Raw genomic sequence first — 21,747 nt, 5'->3', positions numbered from 1 at the left:
CACTCTCCAGTACTTTGGGATCTCCATCTCTCCTACTTGTTCCTGGGAGTACTCAAGGTTCTTGTCCTTGAGATGTGACCACTCAGCTCGCAGTGAGTCCTTCCACCTCTGCTGGTCATATTGGTAGGCAGGTGTCTTGCCTCTGGCCATAGTGATGCTTCCTTCCATTGGGCTGCTGCTTCCTGTTGTGTGCTACTGACACTCTGGAATCCCTGTGCTCTTGGGGTAATTTAATGCACTGAAACCATACTAAAGTCCATGCCTTTTGTGTTCATTCATGTTCTTAGCTGAGAACATGAATCCATGGGAAGCTGGAGTAAGAGACAAATCCAAGAGACAAACTCCATGCTGAACCTGGAATCATCCAGACACTGAGGCCCATGGCCTCAACTCCCAAAAGGGAGTTTTTGACTCAGAAGCCCTCTTAGTCTCTCATGTAAACAGACCACATCTCACTGGTCTTCTAGACATGTCTGAATCCCAGATATGGTGAAGCTTAGGCTGCAACTGGAATCTGACCTGTATACATATGTATTTGACCTCCAGATCCTGTTAGCACTCGATGATGAAATAATTTTCTTCCCAAAATTCTGGCTTAATCTCTGAATCACTGATCACTAGCTTGGTCCCGGCTGGGCATAATCCAACACACTGAAACTCAGCCATTCTTTAACTCATGAAATCTCATGGATAACTCTGATTCTACATTTCAAATCTCTCTTTTCTCTCCCTCCCTCTCTCTCTAAATATATATGTTATACATACATACATATAGATATATAGTACTAGCTCTGTTAAAAAAGTATTGCAGTAGCCAAGGTTACAATATTTTTGAATATATGCATAGTTTATTTGTATATATTGGTCAAAACAAAGCACTTATTTACTGTGATTTAGCTACAATGTTAGGAAACTGCCATTGCACACACTCTACTGTGAAACTTCAGTGAATACTTTTCTATGTGCAGGATTATTTTAAGCCCACTGCAATTATAAGACATCAGCTACCATTATGATAATGTTTTATTTACTTTATATATCAAGAAAAAAAGCCATTAGGTTAAAATTATCTACTATATCTCAATTATATTGTAACAAGATATTCACTAATATCTTACAGGATAAAATCTGGAATACATCACTTTAGTTAGTAATCTTGATCATTTTAAGACGAAATAACCCATTTTTTTCTCAGATTTAAATACTTCATGTTTTTAGTATGTTTGTGAACTAAAAATAAAAAAAGCATGGCAAATTCCAAGACAATGGTGTTTGCCTTACTCTAAGGAAAGAATTAAGCCTGAACATAGGGCAATACTTTTAGAGAGTAGACAGCTATTGATTTTGGCTGCTCTAGCTCTAGACATGTCCCATCACATAGCTTCTGCAGTCATATTTAGTCCATTATGAGCTTTGCTGTATTTCTCCCTGCCTGCCCCTTTCATCTTTTAGCAATTAAGATGATTATAAAATGGTAAAAATATAAAACACAAAACAGTAAAATGTTTATGGAAACTTATTTCCATAAGTAGAATTGCTAGGTAACTGAACTTGATTAAAGTAAAAAATCTTTAAATATTTTTGATGGAAATATTTATCAAATGTATATAATATAAAATATAAAAAATTATATATAACCATGTTTTGAACATTGTCTTAATGACTAATTGTTTTGAGTTACAGAACACTAATGCTTTTTGGATTGATTCAATCATTCATTCATGCAACTATTCAACAAGTATTTATTGAGCGCTACTATGTTCCAAGAACTGTGAAAGGCAGTAGAGATAGAGCAGTGAACAAAACATACAAAAAGCACTGCCCTGCTGGTGCTTATATTCTAGGTGGTATGTAGGATGTTTATCTCTACGGCAAATGGACCCTGACTGCTGTGGTTTTAGCTGTTCTGTCTCCTTCCTCTGTTGTCAGCTGTCACCTCACTGGCACCATGCTTTGTATTGTACCTGATCCAAAGTAAGCATTTGGTAAATGGTAGCTACTATTATCCTAATCTCCTCACTTATTTTTACAGATGAAGATATAAGCCCTAAGATTTTTTAGTGAACAGAAAGTTAGAGGTAAGACCGAGGCCAAAAGCAGGCATCCTGATTCTCACCATGTTACACAGATCTTTTTCTGATACCCTGCATACTTAAAAAAAGAAAGAAAGAAATACTGAATCATTTCAATGATCATGAAGGGGCCGTTCAGCTCTATATAAGTCCCTCTTACCCTCTAAAACTGAAATATGCAAACATGCCTTCCCCTAATTCTATTCCCCCAACATTCAGTGGGCAGACCTCGATCTAGAGACAAGTAACAAAGAGTCCGAAAGCCCTGGGAAGTTTAACTTTATGCACCATTAGGGCACCATTTGCTCCCTTACCTTAAACTTGTCAACTTCAGCTTTTGAACATGTTGCATGATAAGATAGCACCTGGTTCAGAAAAAAAGGAAAAGAAACTTTAATAACGAGACATGATTCAATTTTCTGAAATTCTCCTGGCTTAAAAATAAATTTTGCTCATGTATATCACCTTGACATTAACAGTGAATGCTAATGCACGACGAGGTATTTCCAGTAACAGTCTGTGACACAGATTGTCATCTGTGCAACTCCAGTGGAATCTATTACAATGTGGAATGGAACAACAGCCCATGTTAAAGGCTAAGTATTTTATATCAGGATGTTTTTATAAGTAGTTATTTTATCAAAGGGACATAATGTGGCTCAAGACCACAGTTCCCAAAGATGTGAATACTTGTCCTGTGAAATGCTTTGGAACACAAATAGATTAAAAGGTGGGGTGCGTGTGTGCGTGCATGTACGTATGTGCGCAAGTGTATGCGTGTTTGTGTGTGCATGTGTGTGTGTACTGTGGCAAACACTGTAGCTTGCTGACTCAATTTCCATGTCTGGTCTACGTTTACTTGCCTGCTTCTGTTGTACAGGAAAGATTACATTGTTATGCCCAATCATCTGCAATGCTTTTTGTAAGAGGATTTTATTTCCCTGTCCTACTGACAGCCTGTTATAGGTCTAGAGTGGAAAGGGAAAGAGAAATGAGGCTGGCCAGGGACTGCCCTGCCCTAGACTTCTTGTTTTGTAGAACAAATAAACTCACATTTGCTTGAGTCAGTATTGGATGTTATAAGGTATATGTACACACTTACGCACGCACAAACGTAATGTATATATTATATATACGCTATCAGTCCCAGCCTTAATCTATACATATCTCAAACAACTAAATCTGAGAAAAGCTAATTCCCTCTTCAACTACCAACCTTAGAGAATCTCAGTGCATGTTTGGCTCTGAAAAGCGAAGTAACACATTTTATTTTGTTAAACTCAGCATTTCCCAAATCTAGCCACAGAACTTCCTTTTAGGTGATATATTAATCTAGGAACATTCCAACCTGATAACCTATTGACCAAGGACTTTGAGAAACACTGACCCAAGTTATGTACCATCCGTGTGATAGAAGCAGAGCCACAGTGGAGGCAGTGTCTCACAGAGGTTAGAACACAGCCTCTACAGCCCAACTGAAAGGGCTCCACCGCTTCCCAGCTGTAGGAGTGTGGGCCAGCATCTTCATAACTGAACAGATTTTGCTCTTTTGGTTCATAGTTTACTATGGTAAACTTTAGTTTGGCTGCCATTAAAACTTCTTACTATTTACAAGTCTCTTTCTGTAGATTCAATCTTCAAAATTTATCTTTATCTACTTTACAGAAAAATTCCCCTGAAACTCAAAATCTCTGCCACCGGGTGTTGTGCGGCCAGGCTTTTAGTATATAAGGCATATTACCCACTCCCTTTATTTAAATCAACTTTGCTTACTTCCTTTATTATTATTTTTTAAATAATAAAAGCTATTAACTTCACTACATTGAAACTATTTGAATGAGTGAAGCAGACAATTATTACAGATTAAGAATTCTGTCCAGTTAACATGTTCTTTTGTTTTGTTTGTCATTATTGAAGTGTAGTTCTTTGTATATTTTAGATACAAATCCTCTGTCAGATGTATGTTTTGAAAATGTTACCTCCCAGTCTGTGGCTTATCTATTATTTTCTTTCTTTCTTTCTTTTTTTTTGTTTAATTGTGAAAGGATTCCCACCATCTAGTTAATTTATACATCTATCATCTCACATACTTATCTTTTTTTGTGTGTGTGTGAGAGCATTTAAGTTCTACTCTCTTAGCAAATTTCAGTTATACAGTACTGTCATCAACTAGTCACCATGTTGTGTATCAGATCTTCAAACCTTATATGTCTTATAGCTGAAAGTCTGTACCCTTTTATCAACCAATTTTTCTTTCTCTTTTTTAAGCAGTTTTATTTTTATTTTTTGAAAATTTTTATTGAAGTATAGTTGATTTACAATGTTGTGTTAGTTTCAGGTGTACACAAAGTGAATCAGTTATACATATACATGTATCCCAATTTTCTTTTAATGAACAAAAGTTTTCAATTTAGATCAAGTGTGAATTGTCAGTTTTTGTGTAGTGTATTGTTTTTAGTGTCCTTTCTAAGAAATTTTGCCTATTCTAAAGTTGTGAATCCATACTTTTTGCTATCTTTTACAAATTGTATAGTTTTATAGTTTTGTTTAGGTCTATGACACATCTGAAATTAAATTTGTGTATGATGTGAGATTAAGACTTTAATGAAATAAATGCCTTGGTTACTTTGTTATGATTCTTAAATTTTCTGGAGCCAAAACTTGGAGCCAACATCATTTTGGAGTTCATTCTGAGATCTTAAGCCTCTCTACCTGCCAATCTATTAAGTCTAATGACAAACTGATATCACAGTGGAATAATCATAGTTCAGGCATACAAAATAGAGTTGGGCAGCCATTGAGGATCTGGTCTCAGATATTTCCCTGCACCACTGAGAACTTGAACTTTCTGTGAACTATACCAAACCTAAGGACAGTAGCCATTTTAAAAACAACATCTGCTAGCTGGTCTCAAGGTTGTTCCCCTTTGTAACTATGCAACCATTTTGGACCCCAACCAATTCTTGCTTAACAAGCACCCTTACTTCTTGCCAGTTCCAATTATAATTCTTGGTAAACAACTCATGTAACTAACTGTGGCTCCGCAGTTCTTGACTTTATAAGCTTTGTCCATTTTGTAGTCCAGTGGAACACAATTCAAGTGCTTCTTGAATCTGTGTCTCCCGGGCTGCAGTCCTAACAAACCCCCAGTAAATGCCTCTTTATTTCAATCAGGTCTCCGTTTCTGGAAGTTTGGTTAAGAGTTCATAGGAATTTACTTATTCTATCTAATTTGACCAAGTTAACAATAAGTTCTACCCTTTGAGTCTTTTTGCGCTGAGAGTTCTCATTTACTTTTGTAAAACTCTGAGAACCAGTAAAGGGAGCGGGAGAATGACCTCACACAAGAATCTCACAGCCACTTTCTTCTGAAAAAGTACAGTCTCTTGTGGATGAGCAGGGAGGAATCATCAGCTAATAAGAGTACCTTATTCCTGCAGGAGCAGGCCCTTTGGTAAACCGCAGTCTGGGAGGATGTAGCATTGTCCCCTCTAAGATTCCCTAGAAAGGCAACAAGCCAGCAAAGCTTGAGATTCCTCAAGACAAGGGGATTCTTGAGTCCTGCCACAGAATACTGATTTTTCTCCTTCCAAGCAGTTTCTGCTGTTTGGTCCTAAAGGGTTTCCTGGGATGCAGCAGGAAGATGGAGATGTTTCATTGCTCCAGTTACCCTCTGGATTTGCTCTACACACAGAGCACAGCAATGGGAACCCAGCAATATCTGTACCCCTTTCATATAAACCATCAATGTAGCTATCACACAATCCTGACTAGATAGAAGTACACAAAAGTGATCTTGCTTAGCTCCTAGCTTCTTACGGTAGTAAAGTCTCTGATCAAATGTGATCACCTCACTGTTTTTAACAAGCACCTACAAAGGTTGTGAGGACACACAGGACTTTTCCTCATCACCTGTGGTCAGTGATCACATCCCATTCACTCCTCAAACTGCATCAGTTTTGGTTGTGCCCCCATAATTTCATTGAAACAGCTTGTATAAAGGTTTTCAGTTTCTTGCTACCAAATCCAAATCTTGCTGGACAAATCTGCAAATGTCTTTTGCAGCAATATTGAGCACAGGTGATCACTCTTGCCTTTTTTGAAGAATCTCCTCTCGGGGCTTTCTTGACACCACACTATTTTGGTTTTCATCCTACTTTTCTGTCTGTTCTTTCTCTGTGTTCTTTGTTGGCCTGTCTCCTCTACTTTAACTCTAAATGTAGAAATTTGTTGGGCTCAGTCTCTCCTTCAGTGATGTCATACACACTCACGGCTTTATACATCATCTATAGGTTGACAACTTCCATATTTAGTGCTAATTTCTCCTTGAGCTTCAAACTCACATATTGTGCTGCTTACATCACTAACTTCCTACTTGGTTGACTCACTGGCATCTCAAATTTAACACATCTAAACATGCCTGATTTTCCCATCTGTAGTAGGCAGAATGATGCTCCTTGCCCCTTCATGATATCCACATCCCAATCCCTAGGACATGTGCATATATTTATGTTACATGGCAAGGGAGAATTAAGGTTTCCAATGGAATTAAGGTTGCTAATCAGCTAACCCTTAGATGGGAACATTATCTTGGATTATCTAGAGGAGTGTAATGTAATCACAAGGGTCCTTATAAGTCAAAGAGGAAAGCAGGAGAGTCAGACTCATAGTGATGTGATGTAAGAAATATTGAAACTCCACTGCTAACTCTAAAGATGGAAGGGAGCCACGAGCCCACAAACGCAGGTAGCCTCTAGAAACTGGAAGCACTATGAAGGCAAGGATCAGATATGGTTTTGGTCACCAGTAGGTATCCTGTCCCTAGGAGAATGCCTGATACTTAGTTGGCACTCAGTAAATATTTAATGAATCATGCAATAGAAAATAATCTTAAAAGAAAAGAATCTTTCTATTTCTTGTATGCTTCTTTGCTTCTATTATTAGTGGCCTTAATTTATGCTTTTTCCTCAACAAAAATCATAATATGTCTTAGAGCATAGACTGAACAGTGTAGGTAGGGTTGTCAGATTTAGCAAGTAAAAATACAGGACCCCCAGTTAAATCTGAATTTCAGGCAAACCATTAATATTTGGGACATACTTCTACTAAAAATATTATTCGTTGTTGATCCAAAGTTCAAATTTCACTGGGTGTCTTGTGTTTTTACCTGGCAGCCCTACTTCTCCAAATTAAGAAGGCTAGAAACAAGTATGGAACACTCTGCACCATGTTCCCAAATATTCATGTTCCTCACCCAACCCCAACCCCACAGCAATTCCCAGTGACTTTTTCTTCACAGCATTTTATCTGGCAATCTTACTGAATATCTTCAGTCTAGAATATTTTCAGCAATGCCAAATAACCTCATTAATCTAAAATCTGTGACAAATCTATGGATGCCACTGAAGGAAATATAACAAAAACAAATCCTGATTACTTATAGCATAACCAATATTCCAAAGAGAATCATTACTCTGTGTGTGTGTGTGTGTGTGTGTGTGTGTGTGTGTGTGTGTGAGTGAGTGACCATATGGCACAGCTAATGACTAAAGATCAGGCAAATTTCTATGGTTGAGAATAAAATGACAAATTAAAGAATTTATTTTTTTAAACTACTATTGTTGTTAAGCCCTTTTGGATAAGTTAAAGCTTCCTCCATGATTCCAGACTACATTAATTTTATAAGAATTTCCTCACAGGTTGTTGGGTTATGAGAGTTTAGCCATAACACACACAGTCACAAATTTTGTTTGACAGCTAAATAAAATCTGTATAACATTTACATTCAAAAGTAAACAGCTGACCCACAGAGCACTTGACAAACATTAAACTTTTGCAAGAAAATATCTATCCCAGGATAGATTTATCTTTTGTGTCTGTATTAATTTAGAAAATATTTTAAAGTAAAATCTAGTGACTCAGTTTCACTAGATTTTACTTTAAAAGATTCTATTAAGAAATCTTTATAGTTCCAAAAATAAATCACTATTTGCAAAACCCTACCAACTGCAATTACCTTTTGGACTGAACTTGCTCCTAGCAAAACAAAGAAACAGAGGCAAGAAAATGTAAAATAAAGCAATTATCAGACTCATGCACAACAGAGTGAAGAAGTCATGTTTTTGTGTCGAGTCTCCACAGCAGGAAAAGACCATTAACTACATTTCAAAAGAAAAACCATGAGCAGAGCTATGAAATAGGACCACTGTAGTAAGCCTTGCCCTCCACCACGGGCGGCTCAAGACCAGAGCCAAATGCTTGCCTTGCAATCCCAGGAACTGCCCCTAAGTAGCTGAGGGCAAATCTCTCACATCAGTAGTATTGAATGTTAATTTATTGTGAATCTAGGAAGCCATTTGCTCCTGTAATGAGAAATGGACCATTACAAATGCTGGCTGCCAGGAGCACAAACATAAAGAACCACTTAACAAGGAATAGGAACACAGACCTCGCTGAGGACCCAGACTGGCTGTCTCGGGCGGCATGAATATTTACTGATATGTTTATGGCTCAGGTGGCAAAGTGACACTTGGTGGCACTTGGAAAGTAAACTGATAACAGAGTTAAGTTAAGGTGGTCTGAAGTAAGATTCAAATAATTTATATTGATGAGCTCCAAAGAAGTAAAGAAACTTAGCGATCAGCAGCAGGCCTCCGGCCAAGGATGGTGACGAACCACAGCAATGAAAAGTCAATTTACCTGGGATGACAAGATGGAAGTGCTAACTGAGTGAAGAAGCATTCTCCAGGATTTCTTAACAAGAGGATGGTAGGCTTCAAAGACACTGCAACTGAATGAATGCAGAGAAACTGAGAAATCATCAGTTTCTACTGTCAAATATTTAAGAAACTGCCTGCTGCTTAATGGAATGAAATGTTTCAAAAAGATAACTTCAAATAAGTGCATCTGCTGTGTGATCTGTTATCACACCCTTTGGATTATATCTGTCATAAAACATATTTTTAAAATTCTAAAAGTGACAAAACCTTTCTGAATTTAAAGTAGAATAAAAGATAACAGCAGAATCTGGGGTAATAAATAAAACAGTCAATTGTCAGGATGACTTTAAGGTCAGCTGCTTTTTAAATACCACGTCCAGGAAACAAGGGCCACACTTGTAGTTCATATCAACATATATTTATGGTGTACCTACTATGTGTAAACCATTGTGATAGATATTTTGGTCTTCTTTTTCCCATATTGGCAAATACATTTTATTGGAGGCCTCAGTTTTATTTGATTGTTGGTAGTTGTATGAAGCACTGTGCTGAAAATGATTGTTGAGGCTTAAGGAGGAGCTCAGCAGGAAAGTACTCTGTGATTGATTAGTGATGTCTTCCATAGGCTTTGGGGAGGGAAGAGTGGTGGCACGTGTACTATGTATTTGCAATCACTGAAAACATCAGAATATAAGAAATGACTCTCTGGATCAAACTCATTCAGACTCTATTGATGAAAAGTGATGCAAAATATATTTTGAAAAAATCATGGATGCCTAAATTTAAATGATTAGGGATATACCTAAAACATAGATGTACTTTTGACTGTCAATTTCATTTTGTATTAGGTAAAATTTCTACTGGCAATAAACCTATTAGCTCTGTAGCCAGCCACTGGCCCTCTGTGATATAAGAAAGAGTGACCGACCTTCTCAGGTAAGAGGCTAAAAGTTCTCCATTTGACCAGTAGGACAAGCTGGTAGAAGGTATAAGAAAGTACAATTACAAGAAAGTACCAAGTTCTTACTGGGTCCACCTTCTTAGGTATTTAAAATAATTGTCTTGGTTTTGAAAAAACAGGCTTCCTGTTATATGGAAACAGGAAGAAAATAAAAGCATCTATTAAATTGTGTTTAGGGGGATATGAGTAAAAGGAGTTTTCCAAAGAGCTTCTTGTACTGAAATCTATCTTGACAACAGTGTCCCCATATAAAAAGACTTCTAGGATAATATGAGACCTGCCCATCTTGCTTGGATTCTCTTTTAATTAATCTTCTTGACAGAACAGACATGCCATTTTTACATTTCATTCAAAGATACGGAGTCAACTTCTCCAGTGGTTTGAGAGAGGCCTCAACTTAGGATGAGAGACACATTGATTATTTTTTCACCCAAAGATTTAATTTAATCATTCTATGTCACTACCAGATTAAAATGTTAATATTTATAATCACACTCCAAATTTCAATCTAATTTTGAAAAGTAAGCCCTAAAAATACTGTCATTATTATAAATGTTACCCATTAGCTAGAATATAATGACAACACTAGAATATAATTCTTTTGGTAGCTACCCAAACTATCTTTCACTCTTTGCTCATAAGTTGTTAAACATTGGTACTTGTGCACTTTCCAGAGGATAATGTTATCTTGTATTATATAAATCCTGAAAATTAACAGGTACTCTGAAACTGCATCCAAATTATTATCCATGGCAGATCAAGAAGGCCACACATTCTTTGACACTCTTCCCATGAGAAGTGGAGTCTACGTCCTTTCCCCTTGACTCTAGGTGGGGTTCATAACTGGTTCACTAGTAACATAATATGTAATAGTGATACTGTGCCAGCTGCACTGGGCCCAGGCCTTAAGAGACTGGAGGCTTCTATATCCCAGCCCTTGAAACATTCTCCCTCGTAGCTCTGAGCTGCTGTATATAAGGCCTATTTACCCTGTGAGAAGTTCCAGCCACATGGAGATGCCTGAAGGATGAAATACCAAACACAAGGAGAGAGAGGCCAAGGAACACCACAAAGCCACACGTGTGAGTGACTGAAGAAGCCATCTCAAAATGCACTGTCCAGTTCCAACCACCCCAGCTGACGCATGTGGATCAGAGATGAACCACCTATCCTGGCCATTTTGGAATTCCTGACCCATAAGATCAGGAGCCTTTTGTGTATCTTAAGACACTAAATTGCAGGATAGTTGGTTAAGAAGCAATAAATAAACAAAACAACATCAAACTTCAACAGGGCTTGCCACCCTAGGCCATCCACAGATTTCTGCAATTCAGGTGTCAACTGAAGCTCATCTTTCAAAATCTAGGTAAATTGGTTTGAACCCTTAAAACTATAAAAGGCTGTGGAAATTCAAAGCCTTTTTCAAAATATCTGCAAATTCCTGGCAGGTTTATATTTTTACCTTGACCTTCAAATTCTTATGTATTCTTGTACTGTATCTGCAATATAAACACCATACAAAAATGTGAAATTCAACTCTGCTTCCATTTCCACAAAAAGATCCACTCACATCAAGCGTTCATGAGTTCAGCAGATCTTGAAGAAGATTTTTTCTTGTTCTTTCCACCCTTCCTTCCTTCCTCCTTCCTTCTCTCCCTCCCACCCTTTCTATCTTTCTCTCTTTCCTCTCTTTCTTTCTTCTCTTTTTTTCTCTCTTTCTCTTTCTTTCTTACTGGAAACAAATGACGATGTTTCATATTTCCAATAAAATGTCAGCCTCGCCATTCTCAAAACATCTCTTGGTCCTTCCACCAATGGGGCATTTCACTGACCATTGACCTTATAACTTTTAGCCTCTCTTCATTTTTCTGGCTTCTCTCCAATATAACCTTCCTTTTTTTACTTTTTCTCCCCTATTCCTCCATTTCAAATGTAGAATAACACAATTATCTCCCTTTCTCATATAGAATGGTTTTCCACACCCTCTGGTTTCTGGAGGTGGTCAAAATCTATTCCTTCATATCTTTACTATCCCACGAGGGCTTGTCAAGGTTCTTCCCATAGAATTCCAGTGCCTAAGTTAGATAGTATGTCGCCCACCTTCTTACACTTTGGGAGTTCTCATATGTCTCTTAAGCTGTTCATTAGCTCAGTGGTTCTCAAACTTTAGCATGCATCAGAACACAGATGGCTGGGCCCTGCCTCCAGACTTCCTGGCTTAGTGTATCTGAGGTGGGACCTGAGAATTTGCATTTCTAACAAGTTCCCGGGTGAGGCTGATGCTGCTGGTCTGGGGACCACACTGTGAGAAGCACTGTTCTAATTCCCATCCATGGATTCCAGGTTAAAGATGTCTGGGCTAGAGGGGAGGTTATCAGCTGGATGTTGGTATGAGCAGAGAGGAAAGAAACAAAGTTGTTTGGGTCTTCTCCCAAATACCAGTATGATTTGAATAGCTCTTTTTAAGAGGTTTAGAACTGTTTCCTTAGTTTTAATTTTCTAGTTACAGTTTTCATAACTATCTTTCTTTTCACTTCTGAATCACGTTGAAAATAGAGATGAAAAATGCTGTGAAATTAGTTTCAGTGCATATGTTTAGAACACTTTGGTTTATGAAAGCAATTTGGTAAAGATCCTGCTTAAAATCATGTCATCATGTAAGTCAACTCTCTGACACTTCTGAGCACAGATATCAGAATTCATCCCCTGAACTGCACTGGTTTGCAGAATGACCTCATTCTCTCCTTGTCTATAGGGGTCAGTCAGTAGGAGTCCTTGATTTTGCTTACATAGATTAACTGCTTTATGGATTATCTACATCCTTAGCATTCTTAAGGCAGGCCATTTCCTTCCATTTAGTACTTCTGTTTTGTTAATTTTTCACCACTTGGTACACCAACATTAGGAAGCTGTATAGCTTGTTGGTTGAGTATAGGGGCTTTGGAGTTAGACCACTTGAGGTCATAATTCTGGTCCACTAGCCCTGTAACTTTGGCTTAATTATCTAACCTGATAATTAAGATTCTCAGATTCCCCATCAATAAAAGGCATGAAATATCTGCATTTTCCACTCACATTTCACTGGCTGGAGCAAGTCCCATGGCTCCATTTAACTTCAAGGGAGTGGAAGGTGTAACCCTACCATGGACTCAGCAGGGGCAGAATCAGAAATATTTTGTGATGAACTCTAAAGATTACCACAATGGTTTAGGCAGTCAAACAGCAAGTTGTGTTAGAACTGTTTTTGAAATCAGAGGAAATTAGTCCAATATATGAACTCTAGTATATGGATTTTATGGTGTTTGTTCAACTTTTGCTTCTTTCCTGATTCTCTCCTGTATTTCAAAGAGTTGTAATTTGGTAGGCAGGCTCTCCAAATAAGTGGGATTATAGTATATCCTTACTAAATTCTCTATATTTAACAGATACAGTACATGTAGTCTATGGCCATTAAATACTACTGATTTGACTAAACACACTTTGATACCTATTTAAGAAAATTATTATAAGTGAAGGATTATTATTGGGTTATCTCTGTTCCATAACTTTTAGAGCTGCTTAGTTACTAATTTCAATCACTTCAATGTCCTTAGGGTGAAGGAAACAGCCTATTTCTTTTCAAAAAGTTGCACGTGGCAATAATTCTTCTAATTTTTAAAAAGCTTCTAGTTGTCTCTCATAAAAGATCTCAGCCATTAACACTTAAATTTAAAAGGTTTTTTTGATTAATTCTTAGTGTTATTCATTATAACTCTATACCTATGCATATTGGACTATAATTTATAACTGTTTCAAAATAAATGTTCCTTTCTCACAGTTACATTACTCTCCACACTATATGTTAAAGTGAGGCTGTTTTTCTTAATCATGTAGGTTATTAAGTATATTAATGTTTCACAAATGCTTTTCTAATGAACTCCTTGCTTAGTTGTTTTTTTTTATTTGTTAATAGCAACAGAGGAAAATATAGCATTCTTTTGAACTAACTGAGCAACTTCGATTAGTTATTTCTGTTTCTAAAACAACTATAATATATGTCAATGATTTTTTCAAATCTATAATTTAAATATCTGGAACCATTAGTGATCTGATTTCACTTACTGCCATACTTCCAAGTAGCCCATTATTGAATATTTATATATATTTATTTTTTGTACCTCTCCCCTTCATGGTTTTTTGTATAATCAACAAGGCTACCCACGGTTGATGATTTGGAGAGAGATACATTGCTTATTTGCATTGATTATGCAGGAACACCATGGAGAACTTTATATTTGAAGCAGCGTGGTTTTGCTGGGAGCTCCCCTGGAGTAAAAGGAATAAGAAGGGACCCGGGCCTTGTTTGGGCCACTGTCAACTGACTGGGGCCACAAGGGCAACCGGTTGCCATGGAGGAAAGGGAAGTCCAAAAGTAAGACTGAAAAAGGCAACTTTTAACCTGTCTGGGCAAGGTTGGTGGCTACAGAGATCAGATTAGATTTGAGGGAGTAAGTCAGGGCATAGCATCCATGCGGTTGAGGTGTCCAGATTATGAATCATCCATTCAATCAAGAAATATGAATTGAGGACTTGCAAAAACATTATCTGACATAAATGGTACCAATGTTTTCTTAGGTAGTCTCCCAAGGCAATATAAATGAAAACAAAAATAAACAAATAGGACCTAATCAAACTTATAAGCTTTTGTACAGCAAAGGAAACCATAAACAAAATGAAAAGACAATCTACAGACTGGGAGAAAATATTTGCAAATGATGCGACTGACAAGGGCTTAATTTTCAAAATATACAAACAGCTCATATAACTCAATAACAGAGAAACAAATAACCCAATCAAAAATTGGGCAGAAGACCTAAACAGACATTTCTCCAAAGAAGACATACAGATGGCCAATAGGCACATGAAAAGATGCTCATCATAGCCAATTATTAGAGAAATGTAAATCAAAACTACAATGAGGTATCACCTCACACCAGTCAGAATGGCCATCATTAAAAAGTCTACAAATAACAAATGCTGGAGAGGGCGTGGAGGAAACGGAACCCTCCTACACTGTTGGTGGGAATGTAAATTGGTGCAGCCTCTGTGGAAAACAGTGTGGAGGTTCCTCAAAACAACTAAAAATAGAGTTGCTATATGATACATCAATCTCACTCCTGGGTATATATCTAGAAAAAACTAAAATTCGAAGAGATATTGATTCATGTATCCCTATGTTCATAACAGCACTATTCACAATAGCCAAGACATGGAAACAACCTAAATGTCCATCGACAGATGAGTGGATAAAGAAGATGTGGTGTATACATATACACAATGGAATATTACTCAAACCATAAAAATAATGAAATAATGCCATTTGTAGCAAACATGGATGGACCTAGAGATTTTCATACTAAGTGAAGTAAGTCAGAAAGAGAAAGACAATTATCATATGATATCACTTATATGTGGAATCTAAAATATGACAAAAATGAAACTATCTATGAAAACAGAAAAAGACTCACAGACATAGATATACAGACTTGTGGTTGCCAAGGGGGATGAGGAGGTGGGGGAGGGATGGATTGGGAGTTTGATATTAGCAGATGCAAACTACTTTATATAGAATGGATAAACAAAAAGGTCCTACTGTATAGTACAGGGAACTATATTCAATATCCTGCAATAAAGCATAATGGAAAAGAATATGAAAAAGAATATATATATATGTATAACTGAATCACTTTGCTGTACAGCAGAAATTAACACAACATTGTAAATCAACTATACCTCAATAAAATCAATTTTTAAAAATATCTATTGAGGACTTAATTGTGCCAACCACCTTGCACATGGTCCCTGTCTTAATGGAACTTCTGTTTTAGCAGTAGAGACATACACTAAACAGGGCAAACATATACATTGAAATAATGGCTACAAAGTCAACTAGCAAAATGCTGAAAGAGGACAGTGGGGGTGGGCGGAGTGTGGGGAGGTGGCAGGAAAGTGGGTTAGAGACTCCCTCTCTGAGATGGTATTTAAGCCAAACACAGAAAATATAAAGGAGCTAGCCAGGACAAGGGGCAGAGGGAAGGTATTTTGGGTGGAAGGCAAAGTTGCTTGGAGGGCAAAGTGAGTGAGGCGGGGAGACCTGAGGAGACAGGGCTGGGCAGAGGCCAGGCCATCCAGGGCCTTCTAGCCCAATAAAGGATTTTACTGTTGTCAACGGGATGACACTGAGGGATTTGGGGCAAGAGGCTGGCTGTGACCTGGGCAGCCCCTTATGCACTCCTCCTCAGTCACACCCCACTCCAGACATGACCACCACTCCCACTTTCGAGGTATTCTTTTCCTTGGTATATTACGTAGTTTTGCCTGTTCCTGAACTTAGAAAAGCAGATCCCCATTACATGTAGAACGTGACCCTGTGGAGGATGGACTGGAGGTGGACAAGAGTGGACGGGGAGAGAGAACGGTGGCTGGGCCAGGATAGTGGAAGTGGAGACTGAGATATGTGGAGACAATGCACCAGGATCTGGAAAAAAAGAGCCCCATCCAGGGAGAAAGGACCAGAACCATGGAAGTATTTAGCCCTTGTTTTTGTCTTTGTGATGCTTAGACAACTGTATTGCTCGAGACGCTGGCCACCCAAGTCCCAGCCTGGGCCCCACGCAGTGAAGGGTTCAGCTCTGGCCATCTTGGGCTGTGGTCCACCTCCTTGCGGAGGGAAGTCCCTGGTTCCCAGGGGGACATGTCCACCCAGACTATGTACCAGGTACTTGGGATCACCCAGACAAAACTCCAGGTACCCCAGAATTTCCCCAGGCACCCCACAGGCCCCAGTCCACTGCCAGGACCTGCATGGGCTTCTACCCGATTTGGCCTCCTCTGGGTACATGTTTGTGGGGCTGTGGACAGAGTCTGGAATGTGCAGACTGGGGGGTTCACACGTATGTACAAACCCAGCACAGTGCAGGGAGGGGATGGGTTGTAGAGAGAGGCAGGCAGCAGGTAGTTCCTGGGTGTGATTTACCATCTTTTGAAAGCAGCATCCCCTTTCTGCTCCCTGTATTACAGCACTATCAAGCTACTCAGCATCCAGATACTGAGTGAGATACTGAGTGAAGGCCAGTTTCTTACTTAGTCGAGTATAAACCTGGTTTCAAAGGCCAGTGTTTCACTACAGAAGCAGGCAGGCTCAGGCAGGGCTGCTCCTCGGAGGAACACTGTTCTCTCTCACTCTGTGGAGTAATCAACCTGCGCCTACTGACCCAGGCTCAGCATTTGCTTCTGTCAGGATGGAATTAAGGACTGTGATGCTGGAGCTCAACACAGACCCAGGCTATCACTCCTAGAATCTGTGCTGTAGAACCAAAGGCATTACAGCAGAAAGGAACAGTCTCCTAACTGACAAATAAGGCAGTAATTTTCAGTGAAGCAAAAGAGAAGGAGGACAATACATTTCCAAGGTGCTTTATTCAACTTGAGCTTTTAAATCAACTGCCTTTTCTTCATTATTTGTCCCTTAACTGCTGTCATCACTGTCTCATGAACCAGAAGAGACCCTTTACTTTGGCTCTCTTCTCACTCCCATCACAGCTGGTCAAGGGCTCCAGTGGTAAATGCAGTCCTGCAATTGATAGGACATTCCCTAAAAGACACCTGGCTGCACAATCTGCAAACGTGGCTCCTTCAAACATACAGACCGAGCTTGAACCCTTTGGCTCTGCTTCTAGCTGTGCAATGCAAGCCACAAAACCTTTCTCAGCAAGTTTCTAAGACTTCCTGAGCCCTAGTTTGCTCATTTGAAAAATGGGAATGATACTGTCTACTCCATACTGTTTTGGTGAAGGTTAAATGAAATATACATATAACTTAATACAGTGCCTGACACTTGATAAATATTTAATATTTGTAGCATTTTAAAAAGTATCAAAGAATAACATAACAAAAGGAGAAGAAAGAATAAGAATGTAAATTAATGAAAGAAAACTGCTTAAACAAATAAGCCAGAACAAGTTACCATGGGGACTACTGTAACTTACTCCAAACATCCTGTGTCTGGGGACTCTTGTCCAGGATCCCAAAGCACATTCCTGAGACCACGGTAGGGGTGGCAAATCATTTGAATGTGGATTTGATTTTGGAAAACCACCAAATATCACTTAACAGGAAATAAAATGAAAACATGGCCAACTTTTTGTTAAAAAACAAAGTATGACTATGAAGTACTGAGATGAATTTTCTCTCTATAGCTGCCAGAATGATCCCTCTAAAATGTCAAACTGATCATGTTCTTCTCCTGCTGAAACTCCTCCAATGATTCTCCACGGCCTTCACAATCAAGTCCAATTCCTTCCAGTAACGCAAGCATCTTGGTGATCTGGTCGCTGCTACCTCTCCAGCCTCAGGCCCTGCCTCTGCCCCTGGTGTGCCCTTCGCTCTGGCTGTACTGAGGCAGCCTAAACAGCAACTACCTCAGCCCTCCATGCTTCTGCCACAACCCTCCTGCCTGGAGTGCGCCCACTAGCTGTCTTTCAAAATTGTAGAGCTCCCTGACACCTGTCACTCAGAAGTTACCTTCTCTACAAAGCAGCAATGACTGAACTTTCTGATTTAGATGGCCCTCCTCCATGCTTCTCAACCTGGTACCCACCTCTCTCCTGGAACTCATCACCCTGTATGGCAACCACACTGTCACTTGTCTCTATCCTCCACTACACTGAAATTACTTGAAGTATTGTACCATGGCTTATGACATTTACATATTGTCTGTCATGTTGTTTTGCTGAGACATTAAAAAGTACGAGGTATGAATGTATATACCTCAGGGTTAAGTGAGTTCTTGGCACATAATAGGTAATACATTCATTACAATAACAATTATTTCTTGCAAACCTCACAGTTTCCACTAAAGCGTTTCAGAGTTAATGATGATAGGAGTTAGTTAACTGATGACAGGATTATTAGAAGAAGTGCACAGACTCCTCAGATGACTATTTTTGCAGGGAAGCGCCACTTGCTCATATCCATGCGTTCTTTGTTAAAGCTTACCGGATTCTGGTATAAAATGATATAAGATAAATGGGGGGGACCTTCAAGATGGCAGAGGCGTAAGACATGAAGATCACCTTCCTCCCAACAAATGCATCAAAAATACATCTACATGTGGAACAACTCCTATAGAACACCTACTGAATGCTGGCAGAAGACCTCAGACTTCCCAAAAGAACAGAGAGGCCAGAGGGTGACCTACATGCAGAAGCAGGGCCAAATCCAAAGCTGAACCCCAGGAGCAGTGAGAACAAAGAAGAGAAAGGGAAATTTCTCCCAGCAGCCTCAGGAGCAGTGGATTAAAGGTCCACAATCAACTTGATGTACCCTGCATCTCTGGAATACCTGAAGAGACAACGAATCATCCTCAAATTGAGGCGGTGGACTTTGGGAGCAACTGTAGATATAGGGTTTGCTTTCTGCATCTAATTTGTTTCTGGTTTTATGTCTATCTTAGTTTAGTATTTAGAGCTTGTTATCATTGGTAGGTTTGTTTATTGATTTGGTTGCTCTCTTCCCTTTTTATATATATATATATATATTTATTCTTTCTTTTTCTCTTTTTGTGAGTGTATGTGTATGCTTCTTTGTGTGATTTTGTCTGTATAGCTTTGCTGTTACCATTTGTCCTAGGGTTCTGTCTGCCCATTTTTTTTTTTTTCAGTATAGTTTTTAGTGCTTGTTACCATTATTGGATTTGTTTACTGGTTTCGTCGCTCTCTTCTGTTTTTCTTTTTTTTAATTACTTTTTTATTTTTAATAATTTTTTTAAAGTTTTTAATAATTTTATTTATTTATTTTTCTTTCCTTCTTTATTTCTTTACTTTTCTCCCTTTTCTTCTGAGCCATGTGGCTGACAGCATCTTGGTTCTCCAGCTGGGTGTCAGGCCTGAGACTCTGAGGTGGGAGAGCGAATTTCAGGACATTGGTCCACCAAATACCTCCCAGCTCCACATAATATCAAATGGCAAGAGCTCTCCCAGAGATCTCCATCTTAACACTAAGACCCAGCTCCACTCAATGACCAGCAAGCAACAGTGCTGGACATCCTATGCCAAACAACTGGCAACACAGGAACACAACCCCACCCATTAGCAGAGAGGCTGCCTAAAATCATAATAAGTTCACAGACATCCCAAAACACACCACTGGACACAGTCCTGCCCCCTAGAAAGAGAGACCCAGCCTCATCCACAAGAACACAGGCACCAGTCCCCTCTACTAGGAAGTCTACACAACTCACTGAACCAACCTTACCCACTGGGAGCAGACACCAAAAACAACAGGAAGTATGAACCTGCAGCTTGCAAAAAGGAGACCCCAAACACAGTAAGTTAAGCAAAATGAGAAGACAGAGAAATATACAGCACATGAAGGAGCAAGGTAAAAACCCACCAGACCAAACAAAAGAAGGGGAAATAGGCAGTCTACCTGAAAAAGAATTCAGAGTAATAATAGAAAAGATGATCCAAATTCTTGGAAATAGAATGGAGAAAATACAAGAAACATTTCACAAGGACCTAGAAGAACTAAAGAGCAAACAAACAGTGATGAACAACAAAATAAATGAAAGAAAAATTCTCTAGAAGGAATCAATAGCAGAATAACTGAGGCAGAAGAACAGATAAGTGATCTGGAAGATAAAATAGTGGAAATAACTACCACAGAGCAGAATAAAGAAAAAAGAATGAAAAGAATTGAGGACAGTCTCAGAGACCTCTGTGATAACATTAAATACACGAACATTCGAATTACAGAGGTCCCAGAAGAAGAGAAAAAAAAGGGGACTGAGAAAATATTTGAAGAGATTATAGAAGAAAATTTCCTGATTATGGAAAAGGAAATAGTCAGTCAACCCCAGGAAGCACAGAGAGTCCCATACAGGATAAATCCTAGGAGAAGACACATATTAATCAAACTATCAAAAATTAAATACGAAGAAAAAATATTAAAAGCAGCAAGGGAAAAACAACAAATAACATACAAGGGAATCCCCATAAGGTTAACAGCTGATCTTTCAGCAGAAGCTCTGCAAGCCAGAAGGGTGTGGCAGGACATATTTAAGTGATGAAAGGGAAAAACCTACAACCAAGATTACTCTATCCAGCAAGGATATCATTCAGATTCGACGGAGATATTAACACCTTTCCAGACAAGCAAAAGCTAAGAGAATTCAGCACCACCAAACCAGCTTTACAACAAATGCTAAAGGAATTTCTCTAGGCAGGAAACACAAGAGAAGGAAAAGACCTACAATAACAAACCCAAAACAATTAAGAAAATGATAGGGCTCCCCTGGTAGCGAAGTGGTTGAGAGTCCGCCTGCCGATGCAGGGGAAACAGGTTCGTGCCCTGGTCCGGGAAGATCCCACGTGCCGTGGAGCGGCTGGGCCTGTGAGCCATGGCCGCTGAGCCTGTGTGTCTGGAGCCTGTGCTCCGCAACATGAGAGGCCACAGCAGTGAGAGGCCCGTGTACTGCAAAAAAAAAAAAAAAAAAAAGATAATAGGAACATACATATCAATAATTACCATAAATGTAAATAGATTAAATGCTACAACCAAAAGACATAGACTGACTGAATGGATACAAAAACAAGACCCGTATATATGCTGTCTACAAGAGACCCACTTCAGACCTAGGGACACATACAGACTGAAAGTGAGGGGATGGAAAAAGATATTCCATGCAAATGGAAATCAAAAGAAAGCTGGAGTAGCAATTCTCATATCAGACAATACAGACTTTAAAATTAAGTACTATTACAAGAGACAAAGAAAGACACTACATAATGATCAAAGGATCAATCCAAGAAGAAGATATAACAATTGAAAATATTTATGCACCCAACATAGGAACACCTCAATACATAAGGCAAATGCTAACAGCCATAAAATGGGAAATCAACAGTAACACAGTCATAGTAGTGGACTTTAACACCCCACTTTCACCAATGGACAG

The 21,747-nt window shown here is 38.9% G+C and overlaps 1 protein-coding gene across 1 annotated transcript in view; it reads right to left on the bottom strand.

Moving 5' to 3' along the window:
• Positions 1-21,747, bottom strand: part of PDE11A (phosphodiesterase 11A) — a 421,332-nt gene that overhangs the window by 143,420 nt on the left and 256,165 nt on the right. The window contains exon 10 of the mRNA XM_032637562.1: positions 2,387-2,437. Within this exon, the coding sequence (XP_032493453.1) occupies positions 2,387-2,437 (51 nt within the window). The remainder of the gene's footprint in view (positions 1-2,386; positions 2,438-21,747) is intronic.

Source organism: Phocoena sinus, chromosome 7 (genome assembly GCF_008692025.1).
Source record: "Phocoena sinus isolate mPhoSin1 chromosome 7, mPhoSin1.pri, whole genome shotgun sequence".
Lineage (NCBI taxonomy): Eukaryota > Metazoa > Chordata > Mammalia > Artiodactyla > Phocoenidae > Phocoena > Phocoena sinus.
The sequence above is the reverse complement of the archived record's forward strand: the minus strand, read 5'-3'. Positions and strand labels throughout refer to the sequence as shown.